At 36.5% G+C, this 26,060-nt stretch overlaps 1 protein-coding gene across 9 annotated transcripts in view; it reads left to right on the top strand.

Annotated features, from left to right (window-relative positions):
- Nucleotides 1-14,065, top strand: part of IP6K2 (inositol hexakisphosphate kinase 2) — a 47,393-nt gene extending 33,328 nt beyond the window's left edge. For all 9 annotated transcript variants that reach the window (XM_074283213.1, XM_074283211.1, XM_074283212.1 and 6 more), the window contains 5 exons: nt 602-913; nt 3,128-3,350; nt 4,029-4,204; nt 10,178-10,353; nt 13,325-14,065. In XM_074283213.1, coding sequence (XP_074139314.1) covers nt 712-913; nt 3,128-3,350; nt 4,029-4,204; nt 10,178-10,353; nt 13,325-13,822 — 1,275 coding nt within the window. In that variant the 5' untranslated portion in view covers nt 602-711 and the 3' untranslated portion in view covers nt 13,823-14,065. The remainder of the gene's footprint in view (nt 1-601; nt 914-3,127; nt 3,351-4,028; nt 4,205-10,177; nt 10,354-13,324) is intronic.
- Nucleotides 14,066-26,060: the final 11,995 nt, after the last annotated feature.

Below are 26,060 nucleotides of genomic sequence, written 5' to 3'. Positions count from 1 at the left end.
GTTTTGCAAGGGTGCATGTTGGAAACACTCTTTGTATGTATTTTGAAAATAAAACTATTATTAATAAATCTTATGATCTTATTAATCCTTTCAATTATGTATAAGTATGATTTGGGGATAAAAGTACAAGCTGTATTTGGATCAAGATGATACTCCATTGGGACTTCGAAGGCGTATGGGGTGGATCCTGAAGTGCTTCTCAGAGTTCAGGGAAGGGTGAGGCTCCCAGGAGATGCGGTAGCCAAAATAAACTGGGAGTAGCAGGTTCTGTTTTTCTGTGTTCTTTCTCCTAGCCCTTGTCTTGTTGTCTCCTCTGCCTCTGAAGTGGTACAGCCAGCCCAGCAGCTCGCTGCCACAGAGCTGGCTCCCCAGCATCCAGTTGGCTGCTTCTCTGGTGGGAGGAGCCTTTGGCATTGTTTGTCTTCTCTTGCATGAGCTCATTCTTGTTTGTCTTCCTGCTGGAGCCTCTAAGAACCATTTCAGTTTCTGCTTCCCAGAGAGAAGGGTGGAGCCGACTTCTTCCCTGGCTTGAACTTTGCTTAGGATTCTTATCTGGCAATTTACTCATAGCCCTGGATTTCATTGTGTTTGTTTCTAACAGAACTTCTTGACTGCAATCAGTAGCTTTGGAAGCACAGAATTGGGGATCCGTCTGCTTTTGAGCTGCCTTTCTTCACACTGCCGCATTGTTCTGTCTAATGTGCTACAAGGATGAGCCCAGCATTCGGAGCTATGGAAGTGGAGCACTATGCCAAGGGAGTTCTGCTGGAACCTTTTGTTCACCAGGTGGGAGGTCACTCCTGTGTCCTCCGGTTTAATGAATCAACCATCTGTAAGCCCCTCATCCAGAGGGAACACCAGTTCTATGAAACCCTCCCGACAGAAATGCGTAAATTTACTCCCCAGTATAAAGGTAAGAATCTGTCTCTCAAAGGGTGTTGGCTTTCCATTTTGTGCCTTATTCTGCTGTTGTCTTATCCTCCTTAAAGCCTCCTCAGCCTGGAGGAGGTTTTAGGGGGTTTCTCTTCCCATATTTTGCTGTTGCTAGAGCCGGGCTGTGGTGATGCAAGGGTGAACATGGCTTGCTAACAGCATTAGAGCTGAGCAGTTCTGTGGGGTAGTCATATCTTCCTTAGGCGGGGCCAGGTAAGTATTTGCTGGGAAATGTTCCCAGTCATAGACTGCTTTTATTTGACTCTCAGAGTTTGTTCTCTCTACTTTTCCCTCTCCCTACTCCCTTTTCCAAGTATTGGGTAAGATTGCTCAATTGTTTTGTTATGGAGGGTTGGGGGAGGGTTGATTTTTCTGTGGGGTGATGTTAGAAGCTGGACTTCAGTTTTATATTTTGGGATTCTTCTTAACTGTATCTTAAGTATTTTATCATAGTGTTGGGAATAATGGGGAAGATTTTGAAAGTTTTTTTTCCTTAATTATTAGCAGCCAATATTTGCCCTTGAGATGCAAATTCAAGCATGTTAGGTAGATAAGGATCATTAGAATTTGGGCTAAGGCTGAGTCAGAAGAATGTGGAAGTGGAAATTCCCATTCTGCAAGGTGGGAGCTAGATAGCTACAGCCTGCTGCATTTCCCAAATATTCCAGAAGCTGCTATCCAGAGGCACTCCAGTGAATCAGATGCATTGAGTTGCTTCTTCATTTTTATAAAGCATTACTTTGGAGACTTTAATAGTCACCAGTATTGTGTGACCTTTTAGAAAGCATCATTTGTAAAAGCAAGAAGAGTGTGCTAAGACTGTCAAAATTTGTGTTCTCTTTTGTATGAAAGACAGTGGAACACTTCAAAGTCTTCTGGAGATGTTGAAAATGTTGCTCTTAAAAGCAAAAATGTACTAGACATCTGTACTACAATGTGTTAAATGATGGTTCTTTTTCAGTGAAGGGGAAGGATTAGGGAACTTCACTTGGTCCTTCCTTTTGTGTTGTTTTTTTCCAGGACAAAGCCAAAGGCCTATGTTAGCTGGCTCTTCCCTGCCCGGCCCTTTCCCTCTGTAGTTCTTTCTTATGTGGCAGCAAGACTGTCAGGCCAGGATTCTGAACTCCCCACCCCAGCTAATCCCTAACCCAGGTCCCCGAGTCGCCTGCCCACCTCAGAAGTCTCTCCCTGAGAACTCTTTCCCCTCCGGCCAATTGAGAGAGCACACGGCAAGGACTGAGCAGATTGAGTCATTGATGGGGGGCAAAGAGAGAGGACTGTGAGAAAAAGCATTCAGCCAGTTGTAACGACGCTCACTCTTCGGTAACTGCTGAAACTTTCTCATCGGGCACTGGGGGCAGCCTTGTCAGCACTTTGCTCAAAGACTTATATTCCCTCCCCTTGCAGTGCTCTAGAGACTCAGAGGAGGAAAAAAAATGCTTTCACCATGTTTCTGTGTATCCCAATACAATTTGCTGTGTATTGCATTTTGTTCTTTATTTCATGGGACTTCAACCTCAATAAAATAAGTCATTGCTGGACAAAAAAAGACTTGTTCAGTTCGCCGTAGACATAGGGTGCCCAAAGATGCTCAGGGCAGCCTTTGCAGAGGAGGATATGTTGTACTGTGTAATTTTGTTTCCAATTACCCTCCCCTTTGTTTTGCTCTTGTAAGTCTTTGCTTCTCTCCAAAGCTCTTTATTTCTCAGTCAAATATGTGTCCTGGTGGATGCTCTGGGCTTTGCTGTAATGCAAAACTTAAAAAGTTTTTGGTGTTTCTCAATAGGATACTTATTTTTTCCATAACAGGATATAAATAAAATAATAAAAAAATGTTTTCACATCTTGCCAAGGGGTTAGACCAGTCACTTTTTTCTTCTTTAAATTAATAAACATTTTCAATAATGTAAAAATGTCTCCTGTAATTATTTGGTCCTTATATTGTTCAGTGCATCAGCAAGAAAAGACTGATCCAATGTTTGGTCCATGATAAATTGTCTTCTCTGTGAGGTGTCATTTTGTCAAGATGTTTTGATATTTGTTAGGTTGGCAGATGAGTTTTGGGCCTCTGGCAACATAGAAACTAAGGAACAGGGTAAGAAAAAAAAAAAAACACGTTAAACTCATGTTGTATAAACTGTGTTTTTTCCTCTTATGTTAAATTATTTTCTTCTCCTCCTCCTCCTCCCTATAGGTGTTGTATCAGTAAGCTTTGAAGAGGATGAAGATGGAAACTTATGTTTAATAGCATATCCATTAAAAGGGGACCATGGTAATTTAGACAGTATAGATAATTCAGACTGCGAACCCAAAAATAAGCTCTTAAGGTGGGCTAACAAAAAGACTCATTTACTAGAAACGGAGAAGATCACCAAGGAGTGGGTCCGACAGCACAGAAAAGAGGAAAAAATTAAAAGGTTGGTATAAAAAGGACCTTGTATTCAACAGAACGAAGTTGGTTCTTTTTGAAGTTTTATATTTATCATTATAGGTTACAATTTAGGATACTTAAGGAATCTGATTTAGTTTCTGAAATAAGGAAAGCCAAATTATGTCGCTGCTGTTTATCTACAAGTGATGGAAACATAGAATCAAGTATTTTTTAATGAAACAGTATTTTGGTAGATAGCAGTTGTAAAAGGAAAGTGGCTATTTATAATAACCAAAATGAGAACCTTGAAATGCTAGTTCTAGTTTAATCTCTTGCCCCAGAACACTCTCATTTAAAGCAGTGCCATAGGAAAAATTCTACTTGGGTAACCTATGATATATGTTCTTCCTTATTGAGAAACATTTAATGTAGGGAATTTAATTCATAGAGAATTTTCATCATGGATTTGCTAAGCAGTAAAACATTGTAACATGTCTGCTGGTAGAATTATTATGAAATATGGACAATGAGACTATTTAGACAATCACTTTAAAAATGGAAAGTACCTCAGTGGTTAGATGATCACCATCACTATATCAGACCAGAAGCTGTTCCTTTGCTTTAGTGTTTTTTGTTTTTTGCCTTAAAAATGATGTATTTTTCTTTTAATTCCACATTCTTTCTTTGATGGAATACTTTAGTGCTTTAATTGTCTGTTTTCTAGTCATAAGTTAGAAGAAGAATTTGAATGGTTAAAAAGCTCAGAAGTCTTATACTACAGTTTAGAGAAAAAGGGGAATGTGAGCTCACAGATGAAACACCATAATCCGTGGAGTATGAAATGTCACCAGCAGCAGCTACAGCGCATGAAAGAAAATGCCAAACATCGGAACCAGCACAGTATCCTTTGCCAGAGATAGCAGAGCTATATAGCTGTTCTCTATTCATATCTTGTTCAAAAGGTAGTCAGTCTTAGAATCCTTGGAATGGCTCATACATAAACATGAGATTTATTATAGTTGTCCACTGATAAGTTTTTTACCCAAGTAATGATAACTTATGCCACATACTAATGGAAGAGCATTGGTTAGTTTGAATTCAGACTTTCAGCCACTCTGTACCTAAAAAAAAAATGACTTAAAAAAAAACAAGAAGAAAAAAACCCTGCAATTTCCAAAGTTTTTAAAACAAGAACTAGTGGCTACATGAGGTAGGAACCTAATAGTAACAAGAGTAGCTTGCATTTCTATGATTTAAGGTTTTCAAAGTGCTTAATGTGTTTTACTGTTGCCCTTACTCCTATGAGATCATAAACTTTACAGATATTATAGGATTTTGAGATGAAGGTCATCTAGAGATCTAGTTACAGGGATTCTTTTTTAAAATTTATTTTTATTTTCATTTTCTAATTCTCTTTCTTGTCTCCCTCTCCCATGGAGAAAGCAAGAAAAACAAAATGCATTACAAATATGTATAGTCTAATAAAACATCCTGAAATTGACCACGTCAAAACAAAACAAACTTTAGTCTTCATTCTCAGCCCAAAATTTCTGTCTGGAAGGTAGGATAGCATCATCTATCGTCAAATAATTGGTCATTGTGTTGTTCAAATTCGCCAAGTCTTTCAGAGTTAACATTGTTTTAGTAAACAAATTGTTATAGTATAAATTCTTTTCCTGGTTCTGATCACTTCAGTTCACATCTACTCATATAAGTCTTCTCAGGTTTCTCTCCGACAGCGTTCCCTTTGTCATTTCTTAGAGCACAGTAGTATTCTGTTACTTTTATTTACCACAACTTTCCACTTGAATGGATACCCCTTTGGGTTTCTGATTCTTTTAACATCACCAAAAAAGCTACTATAAATATGTTTGCAGCATAGAGATCCTTAACCTAGGGTTTTTGGTTGTGGGTTTTTTTTAATATTTTGATTATTTTATTTTAATGTAATTAGTTTCCTTTGTAATCCTATGACTTTATACATTTAAAAACATAATTATTTTTAATTATATAATTAAAACATTCTTAGGGTCTGTGACACACAAGAGGTTAAGAATCCCTAACCTTATATAATACTACAGAGTTTAGTTTGTTAGGTGGTTTTTTTGATTTGTTTTTTAACATTCTATACTTCCCATTATCTCTTTTGAACTTTACAACATCTCTATGAGGCATGTACACCAAATATTGTCCTCATTTTGCAGAATGAAGAAATAGACTGAAGGGAATTAGGTGACTTGTTAATGGTTATATAGTTAGGAAGTTTAGACCTTATTGTCCTGATCCCTCCCCAGTGTAGAATCTATGTGTAATAGTAGTGTCAAATTCATAGAAAATGGGACCACTAAACTATATATCAGGATCCTTGTGGTTGGTGTTGATTCAAAAACCTCTTAGTATCATTATCTTTGTTTTATTGTATTTTTGTTTATTTTGTTAACTATTTCCCAATTACTTTTTTTTTTTTTTTTTGGGGGGGGGAGGCTGGGGTTAAGTGACTTGCCCAGGGTCACACAGCTAGGAAGTGTCAAGTGTCTGAGACCAGATTTGAACTCAGGTCCTCCTGAATTCAAGGCTGGTGCTCTATCCACTGCGCCACCTAGCTGCCCCTCCCAATTACATTTTAATTTGGTTTAGGCTGTTCTTGGAAGTGTTGTGGGACACATTTTAGCTCTTCTGCACTATACCAGGCTGTCTTCCTCTTGCTCTTTTTACTTTAAATATAAGGGAAATGAGACCCATAGAAAAGAGACTTGCAAGAATCATACAGATATGAGTAGCATAACCAGGACTTGAGATCTAATCTTTTGACTCCAAATCTATTGATGTTGAAAACTTCATAATTGAATTTTAGATTCTCATTTTATTTCCAGCAGACCAGACCATTTATCTACCTGGTATTCTGGTTCTCTTAAAGCTCCATCTTAAATCCTATGAGTCTGGCTATACAGTGTCCTTTCTGTTTTTTTGTTCTATTCTGTCCTGTCCTCCTCTTCTACCAGTGAAATGATTGGGCTTTGGATGAGGTCAAGAAAGACTTAAGTTTTATTATGACATTCCATTGCCTGGAAGCCATAATACTAACAGCAGTAATTAATTTCTATTTCTGTAACACCTTAAAGTATATAAAGCACTTTCTTCGCATTAACACTTGATGGTAGAGGTAGTACAGTTATTTTCCCATTTTATAAATAAGTGAATTGAGACTCAGAGATAATGTAATTTCCCAATATCACATGATAGTAAGTGGCAGAACTATGATTTGTACTTTAGTGTTTTATAACTTCAAGTTCAGTGCTCTTTCCACCCCACTGAGAAGGAACTTTTTTCATTTAGGCATTGTGCTTTTTTGAGGGAAAAAGTCAGTGATATAAGCCTTTGATTTGAAAAAAGATTATATCTCGATTTGAATGCCCATAAAATGAGCATTCCATTATTGCTATGAATATGTTGTCTCATTTACAACAGTTATTTATTCTCTCTATTGGATATTTTTTCCCCATTTTATGTGAAGTGAATTATGTGAATCAGTAAATCATCATGTCCTTATTATCTTCTATGACCCTCCCTGCTTTTCTTATCTTTTTTTCTATAGTGTTTCTGCCTTCCCTTCTTTCCAGCCCTTCCCTTTTCTTTCCTCTTTTTTCTTCTTTATAGATTTATAGGGTTCGACAAATTTCTATACTCAACTGAATGATTGTTATTCCATGTTAGAGCCAAAACTGATGAGATCAAGCTTCAGATAATGCTCATCCCCCTCCTTTATTCTCTTAATTGTAAAAGGTTTTTATGCCTCTTTTTTGATGTGATCTAATTTGTCCCATGATCCATCCCTTTTCTTCTTCTTCCAGTACAAACCTTTTTCCATCCCTTTTGATGTCACTACATTAGAGTCCATTTACAGCCACAGCCACACCCGCAGTCCATGTGATGCTCCCCTTTGTGCCCCAGTGATAGATAACGGTTCTAAAATTTTCCCATCTAGGGATGTAAACAATTTAATCTTTAAATAATAGTATTTTCCCCCTGTTTACTGATTTGTGTTTGTAGATTACATTTTCTGTTTAGTTCTGGTTTTTTTTCAGTAGAAATGATTGAAAGTCTTTTATTTCATTGAAGATACACTACTCCACCTGAAAGATAATGCTCAGTCTCTCTGGGTAGTTAATTCTTGGTTATAGTCCCAGGTAGGTTCTTTGCCTTCCAAAATATGGTACTCCAGACTAGACCCTCTGATCCTTTATTGTAGAAGGTGCCAGTCCTGGATAATTCTGGCTTGCAACTTGATATTTGAATTGTTTTTGTCGGGCAGCTTGCAGTATTTTTTCCTTTATTTTATAGTTTGGAGATTTGCAACAATGTTTCTTGGGGTTTTTCTTGTGGGATCTCTTTCTGAAAGTTATTGATGGATTCTTTTAATGAGTAATTCCCCCTTTGTTTCTAGAATATCATATTAGTTTTCCTTAATAATCTCTGGAAGAATGCTATATAGGTTTTTATTTTTTGGTCATGGCCATCAGGTAGACCAATAATTTTCAAATTCTCTCTTCTGAATCTATTTTCTGTCTGCTGTTTTTCAAATGAGGTATTTCACATTTTCTTCCATTTTTTTTTTTGTTGTTTTTTAGTTTGTCTGACTTAATTGTTCATGTCTCATAGAATCATTAACTTCTGTCTGTCCTGTTCTTGTTTTTAATGTGTGATTTTCTTCAGTTAGCTTTTGTATCTCTTTCCACTTGGTTAATTCTACTTTTAAAGGTGGTGTTTTCTTTAGTGGATTTTTTTTTTTTTTTTGGGCAATTGACCAATTTTATTTTTTTTAAGGAATTGCCTTCCTTTTCCAAGCTATTGACTCTCTTGTTTCTTTATTGTTATTTATTGTTTCTTTTCTCATTTTTTCTTTTACCTCTCTTATTTGCCTTTTAAAGTCTTTTATAAGCATTTCCAAGAAGCCTCTTTGAGCTTGAGACCAATTCATATCACTCTTTGACATTTCCTCTGTGAACATTTTGTTGTCCTCTGTCTTCCCTGTCACCATAGTAGCCTTCTCCTGTCAAAGTTCTTTTTTGTTTCTTGCTCATTTTCTTTCCTTTTCTTTTGTTATTTCCTCTTTTTAATTTTTTTTTTACTTTTATGATTAAGCTCTGCTTCTGGGGTAAACGGGGCATTGTCCCAAGTTTCCTCTGCAGCTCTGAGCCTTAGCTTTGAGCATAGGGACCCCTTGTGTTTGTAGGGAATAGCTTTGCCTGTTTTCAGGAAACAGCATGGTTTCCCAGAGTTTGCTTTCTGAGCTGGGACTACAGGCTGCCCCACTGATCTGCTTCTCTACTGAGCCAGTACTGAGGGCTTTATAATTGCTGATTTGCTGTGATTAAAACTCTCTTACCAGTTGTCCCAGAGTTTGTCTAAGTTGGGCTGAATACCCTTTTCAACCCAGTGAAACTGACCTTTCTTGAAATTTTTCCAGTCTAAATTGAGTGGCAGACTGATTTCATTCCGTCAAACTCTGTTCAGAAACTTGGTTTCATGTGGTTTTCAAGGAATATTGGGAGAGCTCAAGCAGCTTCCTGGTTTCACTCTGCCATTTTGGAAAACTAGATCTTTTGGCTTCTGGTCATTTTGCAGCTGGATGACTCACTCATAATACTAAAGCTTCAGTGGCTTTTTGTTGCCTCAAGGATAAAATACAAGCTCCTCTCTTTGTCATTCAGAGTTCTTCACAATCAGCCTCCAGCCTGTCTTTGTAGATTTCATTTTACTTGCCCCCACATACTCTTTGTTTTAACCAGATTGGATTTTTTGCTATTGTCCATGAAGGACAATGTATTGCCTTTCCCATTTGTTTGTGCTGTTTCTGGAAGAAAACTTTTTGTATTTTGTATTCACTTATCTCTATACATGATCCATTGTACCAATAAGATATAATAGTTCCTTGAAATTAAGGGACTGTCTTCCCAGGATCTTGGACACAATAAATGCTGGTTGAATTAAATTTTTTCTGATTTTATTTTTACCAGATCTTTATTGGTGTAGAGAACTCCCAGTGAAGATTGGCCATCTAACAGTTCTGCAGATTAGGTCATTAGAAAAGCCATCTGCGGCTCACTGATCAGTTAGGTAACTAGCGCAGTGTCACATAGACAGTGTATGTCATTGTAAATGCTTGAGCCCAGTTCTCCTTGACTCCAAGACTGATGCTCTATCACTATACTAACTGTTTTATCTTTAAATACCTTACTAGGTAAAAAATGCTTTTCTTGGTATTGAAGCAAAATATAATCCCTTTTGAGAGTGTGACTTTTTTATCCCTAGAATTATCGAATTGAATTGAATTGACATGTTCTATCCTCATACAGTTTAATATAAGGTTACAGATCTTCTAAAAGAATTGGACATATTTAACCTATATCAGATTGCTTGCTGTCTTGGAGGGGGCAGGTAAGGGAAGAAAGGAGAAAAATTTGGAACACTAAGTTTTACAAAAATGAAGGTTTTGAAAACTATCTATCTACCCCAAAGTTGGTGAGATAATGTTAAATATGCTGCTAAGTTTTACAAAAATGAAGGTTTTGAAAACTATCTATCTACCCCAAAGTTGGTGAGATAATGTTAAATATGCTCTTTCTGGGCCATTCTTGATAGTCTTAAGAACAAGTTTGGAAGATATAGAGAGACCTAATTGAAAGTGTCAGCCCTACTGAGAAATTGCCTGTTAGAACAGCAATTTAGCATTAGGGATAAGATCTATTTCTATTCTTTCATTTTATACAATTTGTGTAGTCCCTACAGCCTTTCCCCCCAGGAAATTTGCTGGAGTCCAATGTTCATTTCATAATCAAGTCAACATTTTGAGATTTTTCCTTAACTATTCAGAATTTATCTTACTGGAAAATTTAACCTCTCGCTACCAAGTACCCTGTGTACTGGACCTGAAGATGGGAACCCGGCAACACGGGGATGATGCATCTGAGGAGAAGAAAGCTAACCAAATCCGGAAATGCCAGCAGAGCACGTCTGCAGTCATTGGAGTCCGTGTATGTGGGATGCAGGTGAGCTTCCCGGTGCTCTGATGAGCATCTTTGCCTCCAAGAAAAAGCAGAAGCATCAGGGTGATAAAGATCATTGTATTTGAAGTCAGACAGCTTAGATCTGATTCTCAGCTTGACTGTGTAGTACTTGGGACTTTGAGCAAATCATTTTATTTATCTGGTCCTCAGATTCCCATTTGTAAAATGAGGAGGCTAGATAGGCTATAGTAATTTCTTAGAGCTTCATTTTAAATCCTGTGAGCCTATGGCCATTACCCTGGACAGTGCCCTTCCTAGCTTTTTGTTCCTGTCCTTGCTTCTTCTACCAATGACATGATTACATTTTGGTTTTGTATAAGATCAGCAAAAACACTTAAGTTATATTATGACATTCCATTGTCTGGAAGCCATAATACTAACAACAATAATTAATTTCTATTTCTGTAATAACATCTTAAGGTGTACAAAGCACTTTGCTAACAATAACACTTGGAGATAGATATAATACAATTATGTTCCCATTTTATAAATAAGCAAATTGGAGACTTAAAGGAATAATGTAATTTCCCAGTATCACATAATAGTATAATAATAAATGCCAGAACTAGGATTTGTACTCTAGTGTCTCATAACTTTTCAAGTTCTTTCTACGCCACTGAGAAAGAGGCCTATGTGAGTTTTCATGCTTGATATTTTTTGTATCCCATATCTAGTTTCCCTCCGGGTAAAGTAAAGCCCCTTCAACTGTTTTCCACACTAATGACAAACTGATATGAGAACAGAGCTGAAAAGCTCTCCCTTAACAGGGACCAGGAATGACCTGCTTTGAAGAATTGAGCAGCTATCCTCTTCTCCCTACCCCCATTGGCCAGAATCTTTTATCTGCTAAAGAGTGGTTTTCCTACTTGGTTCTTTGTGCATTTCTCAGAGACAGAAAATAAATTGATAATAAAAGGAGAGATAGGTGTGCCTGCAAGTGCAGTTAGCAGACTTATACATGATTTCAGTGAGAATTTTAACAGAGAGCTAAAGGACTTGGAACTGCAGTGCTCAATTAAGCAATTATGTGTTATTAAGCTGGCTCCTCGTGTGCGCAGAAATCTGTTAGATTCTATTAGAGTTTAGAGATGTTTTAATTCTATAGACTTAACTCAAAGCTGTAATAGATAATCAGTTCATTCAAGAAGAATACAGTATCATGTGGGCTCTTAAGGGGTGAGCTTGACTGGAGGAGGCAGCATTGGAATTAGTAGGAAGGTACTACAGAGAGAGGGCATTCTAAATATAGGTTAATAGGCTCTGTAATGAGAGCTCAGAGTACACATTCGCAAAATTTTATATCTGAAAATGATTTGAGTGACTCTTTCTCCCTTCTTGTATTTTATACGAGAGAGAGCTCTGAGGCTCAGAGAGATGAAGTAATTTGCCCAAGGTTACATAGATAGTAAGTGGCAGAAAGTCAGGATTCAAACCAAGATTTTCTTATGAGAGATTTCTGTACCATGTTACTTCATAAAGATAATGGCTTTGTCCTTTGTTTCCATGTTCTCTGCTTGCTGGACGTTACTTGGGAGAAATTGGCATTTCTTCCTATTCCTCTTTTCACTGCCATTAAAACACTTTTGAATTATTTCTTTTGTTTATGATGGATTAAAAAGCACTTCCTCACAAGAGCTTTGGGAAGAGAGTTGCAATTGTTATGATCATTTTATATGTAATAAAACAGACTTGTTCCCAGTCAGATAACTAGAAAGAAACAGGACTCAAACCTGGACCTTGTTTCCATAACCAGTATCCTCTCTTCTGTTTCATGCTGTTTCATTCCTTACCAGTAATGTAGTAAAGAAATATTTGTAGAGTATACCCATGCAGGCTTTTAAGCTCAGCATTACTGGAGATTCATAAATAAAATATAGCCCTTGTTCTGATAGAATCCATAGTAGGAAGGAGATAGAGATGAGACATGGATGTTTAACTGAGAAGTGACAATATGGTGAGAGGGAAATACAAAGAGAGCTGGATAGGGTCTCAGGAGTGACAGATAGCTCTTCCTGTCCTGGTTCTTCCTGTATGAGTATGAGTGGTTACTTAGCTTAGTTGAACCTGTAAAGGAAAAAATGGCTGGTTCTTTCACTTTGAGAATTAGAGACCTACATGTTTCCTAAGGTAGGGGTTTAGATTTTTGTGCTTAGCATTTAAGATCATCCACAATCTGAAATTTCCTTGTTTACAGCCTTGCCTAACTAAATTCCTTAGATCTACATTTTTGAGAATTCTAGTCAAGCTACACTATTCTCTGTCCCTTGTCTTGTCCTTAACTTTTCTCCTTGTCTTTGTTAATATGGTCTTTTTGCCTGGAATATTTTCCCTTCCATCTTCCACTGTTTTATGTTTTCCTTTCCCATTTTCATGCTATCTCAAGGAAGATTTTCTTGATCCTTCTCAATTACTGATGACATTTCCACCTCAGGACTCAACATAGAAATCTCGACCTTTCTACTGTATTTCTCATGCACTGTGCTTGTAATTGTCTTTGTGTTAGTGTCAACCCCTAGAAAACTGGGAGTTCTGTGAGGAAAGGACTCAGTATTTTATCTAAACGTCACATTTCACGTGGTACCTCATGAAATGCTTTGCACATAGTACTTGTTTAATGTTTGTGGCATTGGCTTGCCAGTAAGCAAAACTGCATTGTCTTATCTGGTAGTGACAAGGAAAAGAAGAGAATCCTGTTCTCAAAGAGTTGGCGGTAGTGGTTCCTTTGCCTTTGCCTAGAGTCTTTCCTGTGGATGACAGGTAGATAGACCCTCTGTCATCATTCCCCTTACTGCCTTGCTGCATTTTCCGGTCCTCTGGCCATTTTGCCCAAGGAAGACTAGGCCCATGGCTCCTGGTACAGGGGAGTGCTGTGCTTTGGACAGCCCCCTCTCCTGCTCTTGCCCAGGACCTCGTTTTCACCTGGGCAGGGCTTGACCTTTTTTCTTCTTTGTAGGTCTACCAGACAGGGAGCGGCCAGCTCATGTTCATGAACAAGTACCACGGGAGGAAGCTCTCTGTTCAGGGATTCAAGGAAGCCCTCTACCAGTTTTTCCATAATGGCAGGTACCTACGCCGAGAACTCTTTGAGCCTATCATAAAGAAACTGACAGAGCTGAAATCTGTGTTAGAAACCCAGGAGTCCTATCGATTCTACTCCAGCTCCCTGCTTATCATCTATGATGGCAAGGAGCTGCCAGAGGTGGCTGTGGACTCGGACCCGGAGGACCTGGAGGATCTGTCTGAGGAGTCGTCCGATGAATCGGCTGGAGCCTACGCCTACAAACCAGCCATTGGCACGGTGGACATCCGCATGATAGACTTTGCCCATACTACCTGTAGGCACTACGGAGAGGACAGCATTGTGCATGAAGGCCAGGACACAGGCTACATTTTTGGACTTCAAAGCTTAATAGATATTATTACAGAAATAAGTGATGAGAGTGGGGAATAAACCATTTGAACGCATACCTGTTTGCAGAGAGCACTGTTGCGACTCTTTGTATTCCAGAGTATTGGCTGCTCTGGGTTGGGGAGGAGCCCCAGGGAGTGTAAGGGAGGGGCCACTGGAGCTCACAAACCTTGGAGTCTTTATTTATTTTACCTATTTCTTAAACATTCCATATTTGATGATGCAGATACCTCTTTTCTTCCCTGTGTGTATATGTTCCAATAAAACATTTTTGTTCATTGTAAATATGCGGCTGTCATTCCTGGTGGGGTTTGTATTATTAGCAGCTCCCCAGAAACTTGTGGAGTATAGTTTTGAATTACATCAAGGTAAGAGCAGACATCTCTCATCAACAGAGATTACTCTCGGAACTCTGAGCCCAATAAAATATAAGACAGAACAATAGTTCCCCACTCAGGAAAACTTAGCTTGGGCCCTGAGATACCCAAAGTGAACTACATGTAGTAGTTATTCCAGGTTTCCTTTCTTTGCCCCTTCTGGCTATCTCGGGGTTTCCTTGCCCATAAATTTTGTGGGATGAACCTAAGAACCTAGATCAGATGTCAAAATCAGTACCTCATGTGGTCCACACTTATTCCCATATGCAGCCCAAACCGAATACTGCAATGTAATTGGGAAATATTCAACAAAATAAAAGAAAGAATACTACATTTTAAAACTAGTCACTTTATGGCCTATAGGGATCCTATGTAATTTAGTGGCCCCAGTTTCTATTCCTGAGAGGATGTTTCAATTCTTAGGTAATTTGCATATTTGGGGCTTCCTAATATACCCCTTGCAGAAACAGATCATGTACCATTGGGATAGGGGTTGGTGGGGTTAGCTGAAGCCTGAGCTAAGAGGCTGTGTCACTGTTCACTATTACTATGAGTCATTTAGTCTCCCTAATGATAAAAGCTAATATTTCCCTGGTACTTCCTAGTGGGCTAATAAGCACTTTCCTCCTAACCCCGTGAGGCTAAGTAGCACCAGAATTACTAGCTTCATTTTACAAAGAACCAGTAACTCAAAATAAGGCAGCCAAGGCTCTTCTGCCTTATACCTGTACCATGTCTCTACTTTGTAAGAAGTCTGAGGGGTAGGAAACGGGGAGAGTTAAAGAAATCTGTTCCCAGCATGTGTTAAGTGGGAGATGGAGGTAACTTGTGAACCTTACCCAGGGTAATTTTTTGCCTAATGACCCTACACTTGAAAATAGGACTTTCTCAGACAATCCAACTATGTAGAAATTGCTCTTTTCCCTTGTTCTGCTAACTAGAAATCTTAAGAATATGATCTTTTTTCCTGTCCATTCCAAAACCCAAGCACAAGTATTCAAGTTAATTGGGCCTATGGCTGTAGCCTGACTAAATTAAAAGATTTATGTAAAGTTGGAAGGAACCAGAGATCATCTAGTCCAGTGTTATTCTAGCTTTTTGACCATTCCCTTAGCAGTAAAACATTTTTGACCATCTGCCACTAATATATATGTTTACTTGTTAAAGTGACACATAAGTATTAACATACTAATAGTTGTATAAGATGTGCACAAAAATAGAAGCCAAGTGAGATAAAAGTATTTAATACAAAAACAATTTGCTTTCACCAATTATATTTTTACATGAAAGTACTATGGACAATATACTTCATTGTAGGAAATCTTGGTGGTTAGGATAGAGTATTTTTAAAGGTTTAGTTCTAAGTTTGACTTATTTTGATTTTTAGTTTTAAAAGCTATCATTATTTTATGGGAAAAAATACAGACATACATAGATCCAAATGGAAGAAGTGCATTTATTGCTGACTATACCTACCAAATCATTTTCAGGCCAATCCAATTATGCTAAGGTTTTTTGGTAAAACTTAGGTTAGTAAATCCCCCATCTTGTTCCTATGTCTATCTTTGTGTTTTTATATTTTTAACAAAAGAGCTCAAAACTCAAAACTCTTCATCTAAAAGACTGAAATAGCTTATAAAATTCCTTGAGGCTTTTCATGTTCAGAGTTTTTGTAGGCAACATGCTTTTACATTATTAACAAAAGTGTAGTTTTAAAACATCTTGCTAATTATGAGAACTTCATAATATTAGTGAATATCTAAAGATATGGTATGTATTTAGTCATAATTGTTAATGATAGTGGATATAAATCCATTTTTCAAATCTTGTTAATTTTAATTTGAGGTATTAGATCTGATGAAATTGTCATTGATTTTAACCTCATAATAAAGTGTCAGCTCTGCCCTTACTTTATTTGTATTATTCTCTTCAGTCTGCAATTTCTTAGGAAACTCAATTACTTATCGAAACCTTTAGTCAAAACGACATAATGTGTTAATACACCCACTTCATCTAGTCAAATGTAAACTATACATTGCAATACACTGAGAAGGAATGAAAGCATGAGTGCTCCCTTCAATTATCCCCTATTATGGAACTCTGGCTCTCTTTAGTATACCTCGTGTACCACATGTGCCTTGAGACTGATGATGTGAACTGAGGCCCAGTTTCTTATTTCTTAGCTAAATTTTGGGATACACCTCCACGTTTTGGAGACCACTGATCCATTAAAATTCCCTCATTTTGCAGATAGGAAAGCCATCTGTAAGACCAGAGAACCAGGAGATTTGGTTCTGAATTCCTGCTCTTAAACACTAGTTATGTGATCCTGAACAAGTCAATTTTTTAGGACCGAAGTTTCCTAATCTGCATGGGATTGTTGTGTAAAAGCTCATAGTAATGTAGAAAAAAATTGACTTATAGAAGCAGGAGTTATTATTAAAGGTCACACAAGATTAAGGAGTAGAATCAAATTTTGAACTTATCTTTCCCCTGTATCATACAGAGTCCTCTGCATTAGAATCCTCCCTTTCTCTAGCTACACAACCCCTCCTAGCATGAGAACAATTAGCAATCTATCTCTGGGACCAATCTCACCTGCATTTGTCTTTCTTGGGGACAATTAACTTTGTGTCTGTCTGTCCTGGTACATTTACCAGTCTGTCCATCCATCTACTTATGTCCATTTGTCCAAGCTTGAAATGGTTGGACTTGGCAGAGAACCACCTAGCCTCCCAGGTCTAGGGTATTTAGTTGCCCACAATACCAACAGGACGCTGAAAAAAGGCAGCACTGAATCACTAAAGCGTTTTATTGGGGTTGAAATCAATAGTAGAGAAATGTCACACATATTCATAATCTCTTATGTTCCAAGGGTTGGAACCTTTGATAGTACCAGCTGCTGCCACTGCTTTTAAATTGCTCCCAATGGGGCCTGACAACCATCCGCTGCTTGGATTCAAGCATAATTTAACATTCTGGTGGTGACCATCACTGCGCTGCCCCCACTTAATTTTTCTCTTCCTTTACGGTTACAGACTCCAGTAGGAACCACTGTTATTCCTCCTTGTCCTTTCATATTTTGGGAAAAATTGATAAATGGTGGAGGAGGACAACTAGTAAAATGAGGGACCTCAATTTCATGCTATATGTGGATTGGCTAAAGAAAACAAATATTTAGCCTAGAAATGACAGGATTTTAGGAGTGTTTATGGAAATATTTATGGAACTAATTCGAGGATATGGTAGGGGAGAGAGTTAATATGGAATAAGCAATGGATAACTTGTTCTGATTGGGCCCAAAAAGCCAAACCTGAACCAATAGAAGGAAGCCCATGTTATTTTATTATACTCCAGAGAGTTTGATATTATAGTAGATATTAATATCCTGAAGTTGCTTTCCTTGGAGAAACATTGCTATCCCAGAACAGAACAATGGAAAGCACATGATTAACTTGCTATAATCAATTATTATGTTGATTTTCTCAGAACTTTCCAAATCCTATCTAAATTTAACGTCAATGACTTTACTTTGTATACCTTCATCAATCTTGTTTACCTTGTATTACTTTCATTTAATTTTTTTGTTTTCTCAAAGATTTTTTTTAAGTTGAATGCTTTTTTTCTTTTTCTTTGTTCTTTTTTTTCTTTTCTTTTCTTTCTTTCTTTTTTTTTTTTTTTTTTTTGCATTTGGCTTCAGATTTGGTTAAAGAGAAAATTCTGAGTGTTGAGTTCATTCTTAACAATTCTGGCTCCCTGACTCAGATTGTGGTTCTCTGACTTTGAGCTTGGTTTGAGATATCTTGCAATCTTTAATTGCAGAAAAGAAAGATAATTTTAGGGGTCATGAATCAGAGAAAATTACATCCAAAAGTAAACAGGTAAGAAAAATAATAGAAATGCTTTTTAGCAAGCCAACTCCCCCCAAACCCCACCAAATCCCTAATGAACTGGTAGCTGAATGGAAGAAGGGGAAAGAGGAATCTACTTGACTAAGAGGGGGAAAAAAAGAGGAGAAAGTAATTGTAATCAAATAAAAGCAGCAAAAAAAAGAAACGAAACGAATATATACATCATTCAGTTCTTTTGAGTCCATTATCTAGACATCATCTGGAAGTCATTAGGAGAACATCCCCTCCCCTCCACAAGTAAATTGATTTTTATTGAATTGAACATATTTTAAGGGAACAGGTTTTTTTTAATAATAGTTTTTTATTTTTATTTAAAAAACAGAAAATAGAAAACAAAATGAAACAAGAACATTGTATGTGCCCAGCGGAATATCAGATTAAACTATATAACAACAAATACCAGATCAAGAAAGTATATATATATATATATATATATATATATATATATATATATATATATATATATACATATATTAGTAGAAGAAATTATATTCATGAGTGTCCATATTTTTTTTATTTTAAATTGTTCTTTTGTTCTCTGCTGCACACCTTTTTCACTTTATTCTTTTTTTTTTTCCTTCTTTCATTCCCACCCCACCCCCAAGCAGGCTAAAGAAAGTATATATTAATGTATACATATGTAGATATATGCATACACATATGGACATCTCCATATATATCTTTCCTATCCCTGATGACTCTATGTTCTTAACTTGCCTTGCCTCCCACCAGCCATGGATCTGTCCCTTGTCTTCTTCCTACATCTTTTGTTTGCTGCTCTGTCCATCCTTCCCCCCTTATTTCTTTATAGATTTTGGCAGGTATTTTACCCTTCATGGTATATATGTAGTATTACTATTTAACCCATTCGAGATGTGAGTGCATTTTCAGAACTCCGAGCCCTTTTCCCCTCTCTACTGCCTCTGTGTCTGTTCATCATATGCATCTCATTTGCATAGCATGATTGTTATTTTTTCCTTAACTGCCCCATCTCTCTTTTGAGCTATCCCATTGTTGATGTCAATCTTAAACATATGGTAAACATATCAAAAAATCATAATTTTCTTCATGTAGAATTCCTTAAAATTAATCTTTGATATTGGCTCTTAAATGTTAAATTTTCTTTTAAGTTCTGGGTTTGGTTGACAGAAAGTCTGAAAATCTCCAAATTCATTGAATGTCCATTTTTTCTCATCCAAAATTTGAGTTTCAAATTCTCTTCCTCTCTTCACTCCTTTCTTTATTAAGAAGGCAAGCACTTTTATATAGGTTGTACATATATAGTCATGCAAAACACATTCCTATGTAAGTCATGCTGTGAAAGAAAAAACACCAAAAAAAGCAAAAGCAAAAGCAAAGAAAAGGTATTTTCAGTTCTGCATTTAGGCTCTGACAGTTCTTTCTCTAGAAGTGGACAGCACCTTTCATCATAAATCCTTCAGAATTGCCCTGGATTATTGTATTGCTGAGAAGAGCTAAGTTATTTACAATAGATCATCATATCTACAGTTATTGTTACTGGATACAGTTTTCTCCTGATTCTATTCACTTCACTTTGCATCTGTTCATGTAAGTCTATATTTTTCTAATAATCAAAGGAAATAGTTGAAAGAGATCTTTCCTATTTCCTGTTATTTACTTTCCTGTTTTCTGGTTCTGGTTAGTTATTCCTGTCCTTTTAGTCCCCATTATTGTATATTTAATTTAGATATATTTTGTATGTATTTATCTGCAATCAAAGTTTTTAAGATATCCATCCTAGTCTTTCCCTTCAAGATCTTTCTGCCACTGCCTCATAGAACTTACTTCAAGGATTCTCCTTTTCCATTGTTCCTCACTTTCAGAATAATGCCATTATTGCAGGTATCAGACAGGGAACTATCTGGTGAACTGATCCCAGCTAAGACCAGTTCTGACATTTCTGTCAGTTGGGATAGAAATGTAGGTTGTTGAACTGTGAAGTGTCCAGTATGGGAAGAGGCCGAGACACTTGAAATCTTGCTTCCAAAGAAACCAGGGGAAAGTCAGGAAGTGAGTAATAAGAAAAATAAGTGAGAAAAATGACTAAAAGTACCAAAGATCCTTGACCATAAACCAAGAAATCAAGAGCACTTCCTGGCATTGGCTGTCAAAGCCTGAGCATACTTGTTTAGCTTGAAGCCAGAATCTCCAACGCACTGGATTTGATTGTTATATTTTACAATAAGTCAGTTATTTTAGAATTATTTTTATTATATTGGCTCAATCTACCCAGGAAAAATGACTATTTCTCTTAATTAGGTCTGTCTCTATTTCTGTGAAAAATGTTTTATAGTTGAATTCATATAGTTCCTGAGTTCATTTTAGTAGATATAATCCCAAATATTTTATAACTTCTCTAATTATTTTGGATGAAATTTCTTTTTTGGCTTTTAGATCATTTTTGGGTAACATTCAAGACATGATTTATGTGAATTTTTTATATCTTACAACTTCGATGAATTTATTTTTTAATATTTTTATATCACCCTAGTTTCTCTAATATATCTCCTTTCTGCTCACAAAGAGACCCATCTCATATAATAAACAGTATGTTTAAGACAAAAAAGAAAAGAAAAAGATCAGCATAACTGACCAGGATGTTGACAAAGTCTGGAAAATTTGCAACATGCAACATTTGTAGGTCTCCTAGCTCTGACATGGAGTGGGAGTGCCTTCTTATATCTCTTCTTCCCAGCTATGCTAATTCTTTGTGATTTGCAACATTCAAACTATCTCTATTTTCTGAAATTATATTTGACAACTCCTAGTGAATTAGCAAAAATTCTAATTGAGATAATAGCTTCAGTAAACTTTAGGATTGTAAAATAAACCCACAAAAATCAATGATCATTTCTAGGTGAAGAAAACCAAAGAAGCAAAAATAACTACATTCCATTCCAAATAACTACAAAGTCCCCAAAATATCTGGTGATAGACCTACCAAAGCTCACAAAATACTTGTATAGATTTCATTACAAAGAGCTCCCTAAAAAAATAAAGAACTTAAATAGTTGAAGAAATATTCAGTACATATGACAGGGCCATGCCAATGTGATAAAAATCCCAATACTTTCAAAATTAATTCATACTTTTAATGATATGCCAGTCAAATGACCAAGGCAATACTTTAAAGAACTTAGTAAAATGATAACAAAAAATTCATTTGGAAAAACAAAAAAATGTAGAATATCAAGGGAAATGATGAGTTTAAATAGGGATGGGGGGGAATAGCTCCTCTAGATCTCACATTACTTTATAAAGCAGCAGTCATCAAAACTGGTATTTAAATTAAAAAAAATTAATAAGAGAGAGATAGAACAATATAGAGGGAGACTAGACAAGGAAGAACAGAAATAATAGGTTATACCTGCAAAACATTTCCATAATACTCGTGTTGTGAAAGAAAACATAGTTTAAAAAAAAATCCATGAGAAAAATTAAGATAGTTTTTAAAAAGTGTGCTTCAATCTCTATCAGATACCATCAATTCTCTCTGTATATGGATAACATTTTTTCATCACAAGTCCTTGGATCATTGTATTATTTAAAATCGCTATCATTCACAGCTGCTCATCGTGTACAATGTTGGTTACTTTGTATACAGTATATTTCACTTTGAACCGGTTTATGTAAGTTTTTTCAGGTTTTTCTAAGAGCATCCTACTTGCCTTTTCTTATAGCACAACAGTATTCCATCATAAGCACATATCACAGTTTGTTCAGTCATTTCCCACTTGCTAGGCATCCCCTCAATTGCCAATTCTTGTCGATAGAGCACCAGCCCCGAAGTCAGGAGGACGGAGTTCAAATCTGGCCTCAGATACTTAACACTTTCTAGCCGTGTGACCCTGGGCAAATCACTTAACTCCAATTGTCTCAGCCAAAAAAAAAAAAAAAATTGCCAACTTTTTACCACCACAAAAGAGCTGCTATTGATATTTTTGCATATGTAAGTTCTTTTCCCTTTGTTTTTAATTACATTTGGTATACAGATCTAATAGTGATATTGCTAGGTCAAAGTATATGGATGGTTTATAGCCCTGTGGGCTATAGTTCCAAATTGCTCTACAGAATGGTTGAATCGATTCACAACTTCAATAGTACATTAATGTTTCATTTTTCCCACATCCCCTCCAAGATTTGTCATTTTCCATTTATGTCCTATTAGCCAAAGCAGTAGGTATGAGGTAGTACCTCAAAATTGTTTTAATTTGCTTTTCTTTATCAATAGTGAGTTAGAGACTGATGAAGAAAGAAGTTGAGATATGAATTACCTGGAAATGTTGATATTTTTGATGACATCATTGTCTTTGGGAAATCACAGAAAGAATAAGAGGAGAGACTGATAAAAGAGTTTAAAAAAAGAGAAGAAAACAGCTTGACATGTTCAGGTGCCAGTGTTGCAGAACCTTTGTAAAGTTAGTGGTGTGAGTACTGACCCACAGAAGATAGAAACACTTTTGATCTCATCACATCAACCTGAAATAAATAGGACCACCAAAATAGAAACAACTAGAGGCTTAATCGAGCCAAAAGGATTGTGAGTCAGGACATCCCTGGGCACTGAGTGCTGGAATGCCCCAAAGGAGAAGGGTTGATAGAGTGCACCAGGGGGCAGCAACAGAGAAGATTGAAATGGTTTTCCAAAATAGCCAAAGGCTGGGGAGTGATTGACATCTGGTCAGAACAACAGGTTCCAGGTGCAAGGAGTGTCCAGCAATAGCACAAGACCTCCTCCAACCATGAGGTCAAGTAAGTTCATTTAGTAGTCACAACCAGGAAACCTTTGAAATAAAAGACTTTTCTAGGTTTTAGAGATTTTTGCTACAATTTTATTAAGAACCACACAACTGAAAAAAGATTACACTGGCAAAATAGGAAAAATCAGTGCAGCCTCCAGCTCTTCTGACAACTACACAAGTGCCATTAGGGATCAGAAATCCAAGAAACAACAGGAGGCCAACTTTTCCACAAAAAGTCACAAATTTTACACGGAGGCAAGCAAGCTGGGCACGAACTGGGAAATGGCTTGGCTAGGATTGGGAACTAGAACCTCGAAGCAGAACAGGGTAATTAGAATCTTAGCCTTACCACTGGCTCAGCTAGACAACAGACAACCCAGGACAGCCCTGCTAGAAAGGCACAGACCCTGGCCCCTATGAAAGTCACTAATCCCTGTTTGCCTCAGTTCCTCATTTATAAAATGAGCTGGAGAAGGAAAAGGCAAACCATTCCAGTGTCTCTGCCAAAAAAACCCCAAATGGGGACATGACAGGTTGGATACACCTGAAATGACCCAACAACAACCCCAGTACAAAGTCCCAGTCCAAAAAGTAAAGCTGGAAGGATGAGTAAACGATGTTCCAGATCCAGACTTAAAAGAAAATGATTCCAAAATGTTTACAGGCAAAACCTCAAAGGCAAACGTAGCTTAGCCATGAGGATAATTAGAATGCCTAGAAGAAATTAATAAGAAATTTTAAAAGTTTTTAAATTACTTATAGATTTATATTTTGATATTTGATAACCTATAGCAGATTGCTGCTGCCTTGGAGTGGGGAAAATAAGGAAGGGAAGGGAAAAATTTTTAGAACACAAAGTCTTATAAAAATGAATGTTGTGGGCAAAAATGTTTGCAGCAGTGCTTTTTGTAGTGCCAAAGAATAGGAAATCAAGTGGATGTCATCAGTTGGGAAATGGCTAAATAAGTTATGGTATGTGAATGTAAAGGAATATTATTTTTCCATGAAAAATGATGAGCTCAAGTGACAACCCCAATTGCCTCAGGAAAAAAAAAAGAAAGAAATGATGAGCAGATTGACTTCAGAAAAGTCTGCTAAGTGAAGTGAGTAGAATCAAGAGAACATTATACATAGCAACAAGATTATGTGACAATCAACTGTGATGCACTTGTTTCTTTTCAACAATGAGGCGATTCAAGGCAATTCCAATAGATTTGTGGTGGAAAAAGCCATCTGTATCTCAAAAGAGAACTATGGATACTATGGATAAAATTATGGTATTTTCACCTTTTTTGTTGTTGTTTTTGTTTGCTTGCTTGGTATTTTTTGCCTCTTTCATTCTCAGAGGTTTTTTCCTCCTTTTGAACTGATTTTTCTTGTGCAGCATGACAAATGTGGGAATATGTTTAGAAGAATTGCACGTATTTAACTTATATTGGATTGCTTGTTGTCTATGGGAGGAGCTGGGGAGAAGAAGAAAGAAAAATTTGGAATACAAAGTTTTGCAAAGGTGAATGCTGGGTACTATCTTTGCATGTATTTAGAAAAATAAAAAGGCTATTAAAAATAAATTTGTGTGTTAATATGATTTAATTCTTTGTATTAAAAACATTTTAAAAAATGAATGTTGACAACTAGCTTTACATGTATTTAGAAAAATACTGCTAAAAATAAAATTACCTCATAAATGAAATAAATGAGAAAAGGAAGAAGAAAAGGAAAAAATGGGAGGACTAGAGAGACTTGCAAAGAAAATTAACAATTTAATATGAGGTACAAAACCTTATATAAGTAAGAGGTTCCCTAAAAATTAAAAGAGATTAAACAGAATATATCTTATTAAACAAAAGTCTTTTTATGTTAAATAAAACAAAATCAAAAGATGGGGGAAAAAGAAAATGAAGTTTTCATATTTAAAAACATTCCTTGAGAACAGATCAAAAAGAGATCATTTAAAAATCACTAGGCTACTTTTTGTAGTGGCTAGAAATTGGAAATTGAATGGATGCCCATCATTTGGAGAATGGTTGGGTAAATTGTGGTATATGAATGTTATGGAATATTATTGTTCTGTAAGAAATGACCATCAGGATGAATATAGAGAGGCTTGGAAAGACTTACATAAACTGATGCTGAGTGAAATGAGCAGAACCAGGAGACATTGTACACTTCAACAACAATACTACATGAGGATGTATTCTGAAGGAAGTGGATATATTTGACAATGAGAGGATCCAATTCAGTTCCAATTGATCAATAATGGACAGAATCAGCTACGCCCAGAGAAAGAACACTGGGAAATGAATGTGGACTACTTGCATTTTTGTTTTACTTCCCAGTTATTTTTACCTTCTGAATCCAATTTTTCTTGTGCAATAAGAGAACTGTACAAATCTGCACACATATATTGTATCTAAGATAATACTTTAACATGTTTAATATGTATGAGAATGCCTGCCATCTAGGGGAGGGGGTGGAGGGAGGGAAAGGAAAACTTGAAACAGAAGTGAGTGCAAGGGACAATGTTGAAAATTTACCCATGCATATGTTCTGTCAATAAAAAAGCTATAAAAAAAAAAAAAAAAAATCACTGGGTTACCTGAAAGCTATAACCAAAAAAGCAACCTCAGTATCAGGTTTTTTTTTTTAAATCATGAAAGGAAAGGAAATTGCATAATAGAACAAGAGGGCAAAGTGAAAATAAAATTAATCCACCAATCATTTACTAAAAGAAATCTCCAAATGAAAATTCCAAGGAATTTTCTCACCAACATTTAGAACTTTCAAGTCAAAGAAATAATACTTCAAGCTGTCATAAAAAAGAAATTCAGGTACCAAGGAATCATAGTTGGGATCACACAAGATTTAACAACTACCAATATAAGGTAACAGAGAGCATAGTATGTAATATTATAAAAGAAAAAATATAAACAAGAATAATTTAACCAGGAAAATTGATAGAATCCTATTAAGGAAAACTGAACCTTCAATGAAATAGATGATTTCCAAGCTTTTTTTATTTATTTTTATTTTTTTTATTTTTCCTGAAGCAATTGGGGTTAAATGTCTTGCCCAGGGTCACACAGCTTAGAAGTATTAGATTTGAACTGAGGTCCTCCTGACTTCAGGGCTAGTACGCTATCCATTGCAACACCTAGCTGCACCCCCCCCCCCAAGCATTCTGATGAAAAGACCAGGACTGAATAGAAATATAAACTCAAGGAAAAAT

The sequence above is a fragment of the Sminthopsis crassicaudata genome, chromosome 1, assembly GCF_048593235.1.
Source record: "Sminthopsis crassicaudata isolate SCR6 chromosome 1, ASM4859323v1, whole genome shotgun sequence".
NCBI lineage: Eukaryota > Metazoa > Chordata > Mammalia > Dasyuromorphia > Dasyuridae > Sminthopsis > Sminthopsis crassicaudata.
This window is presented reverse-complemented; position numbering and strand designations above follow the sequence as displayed.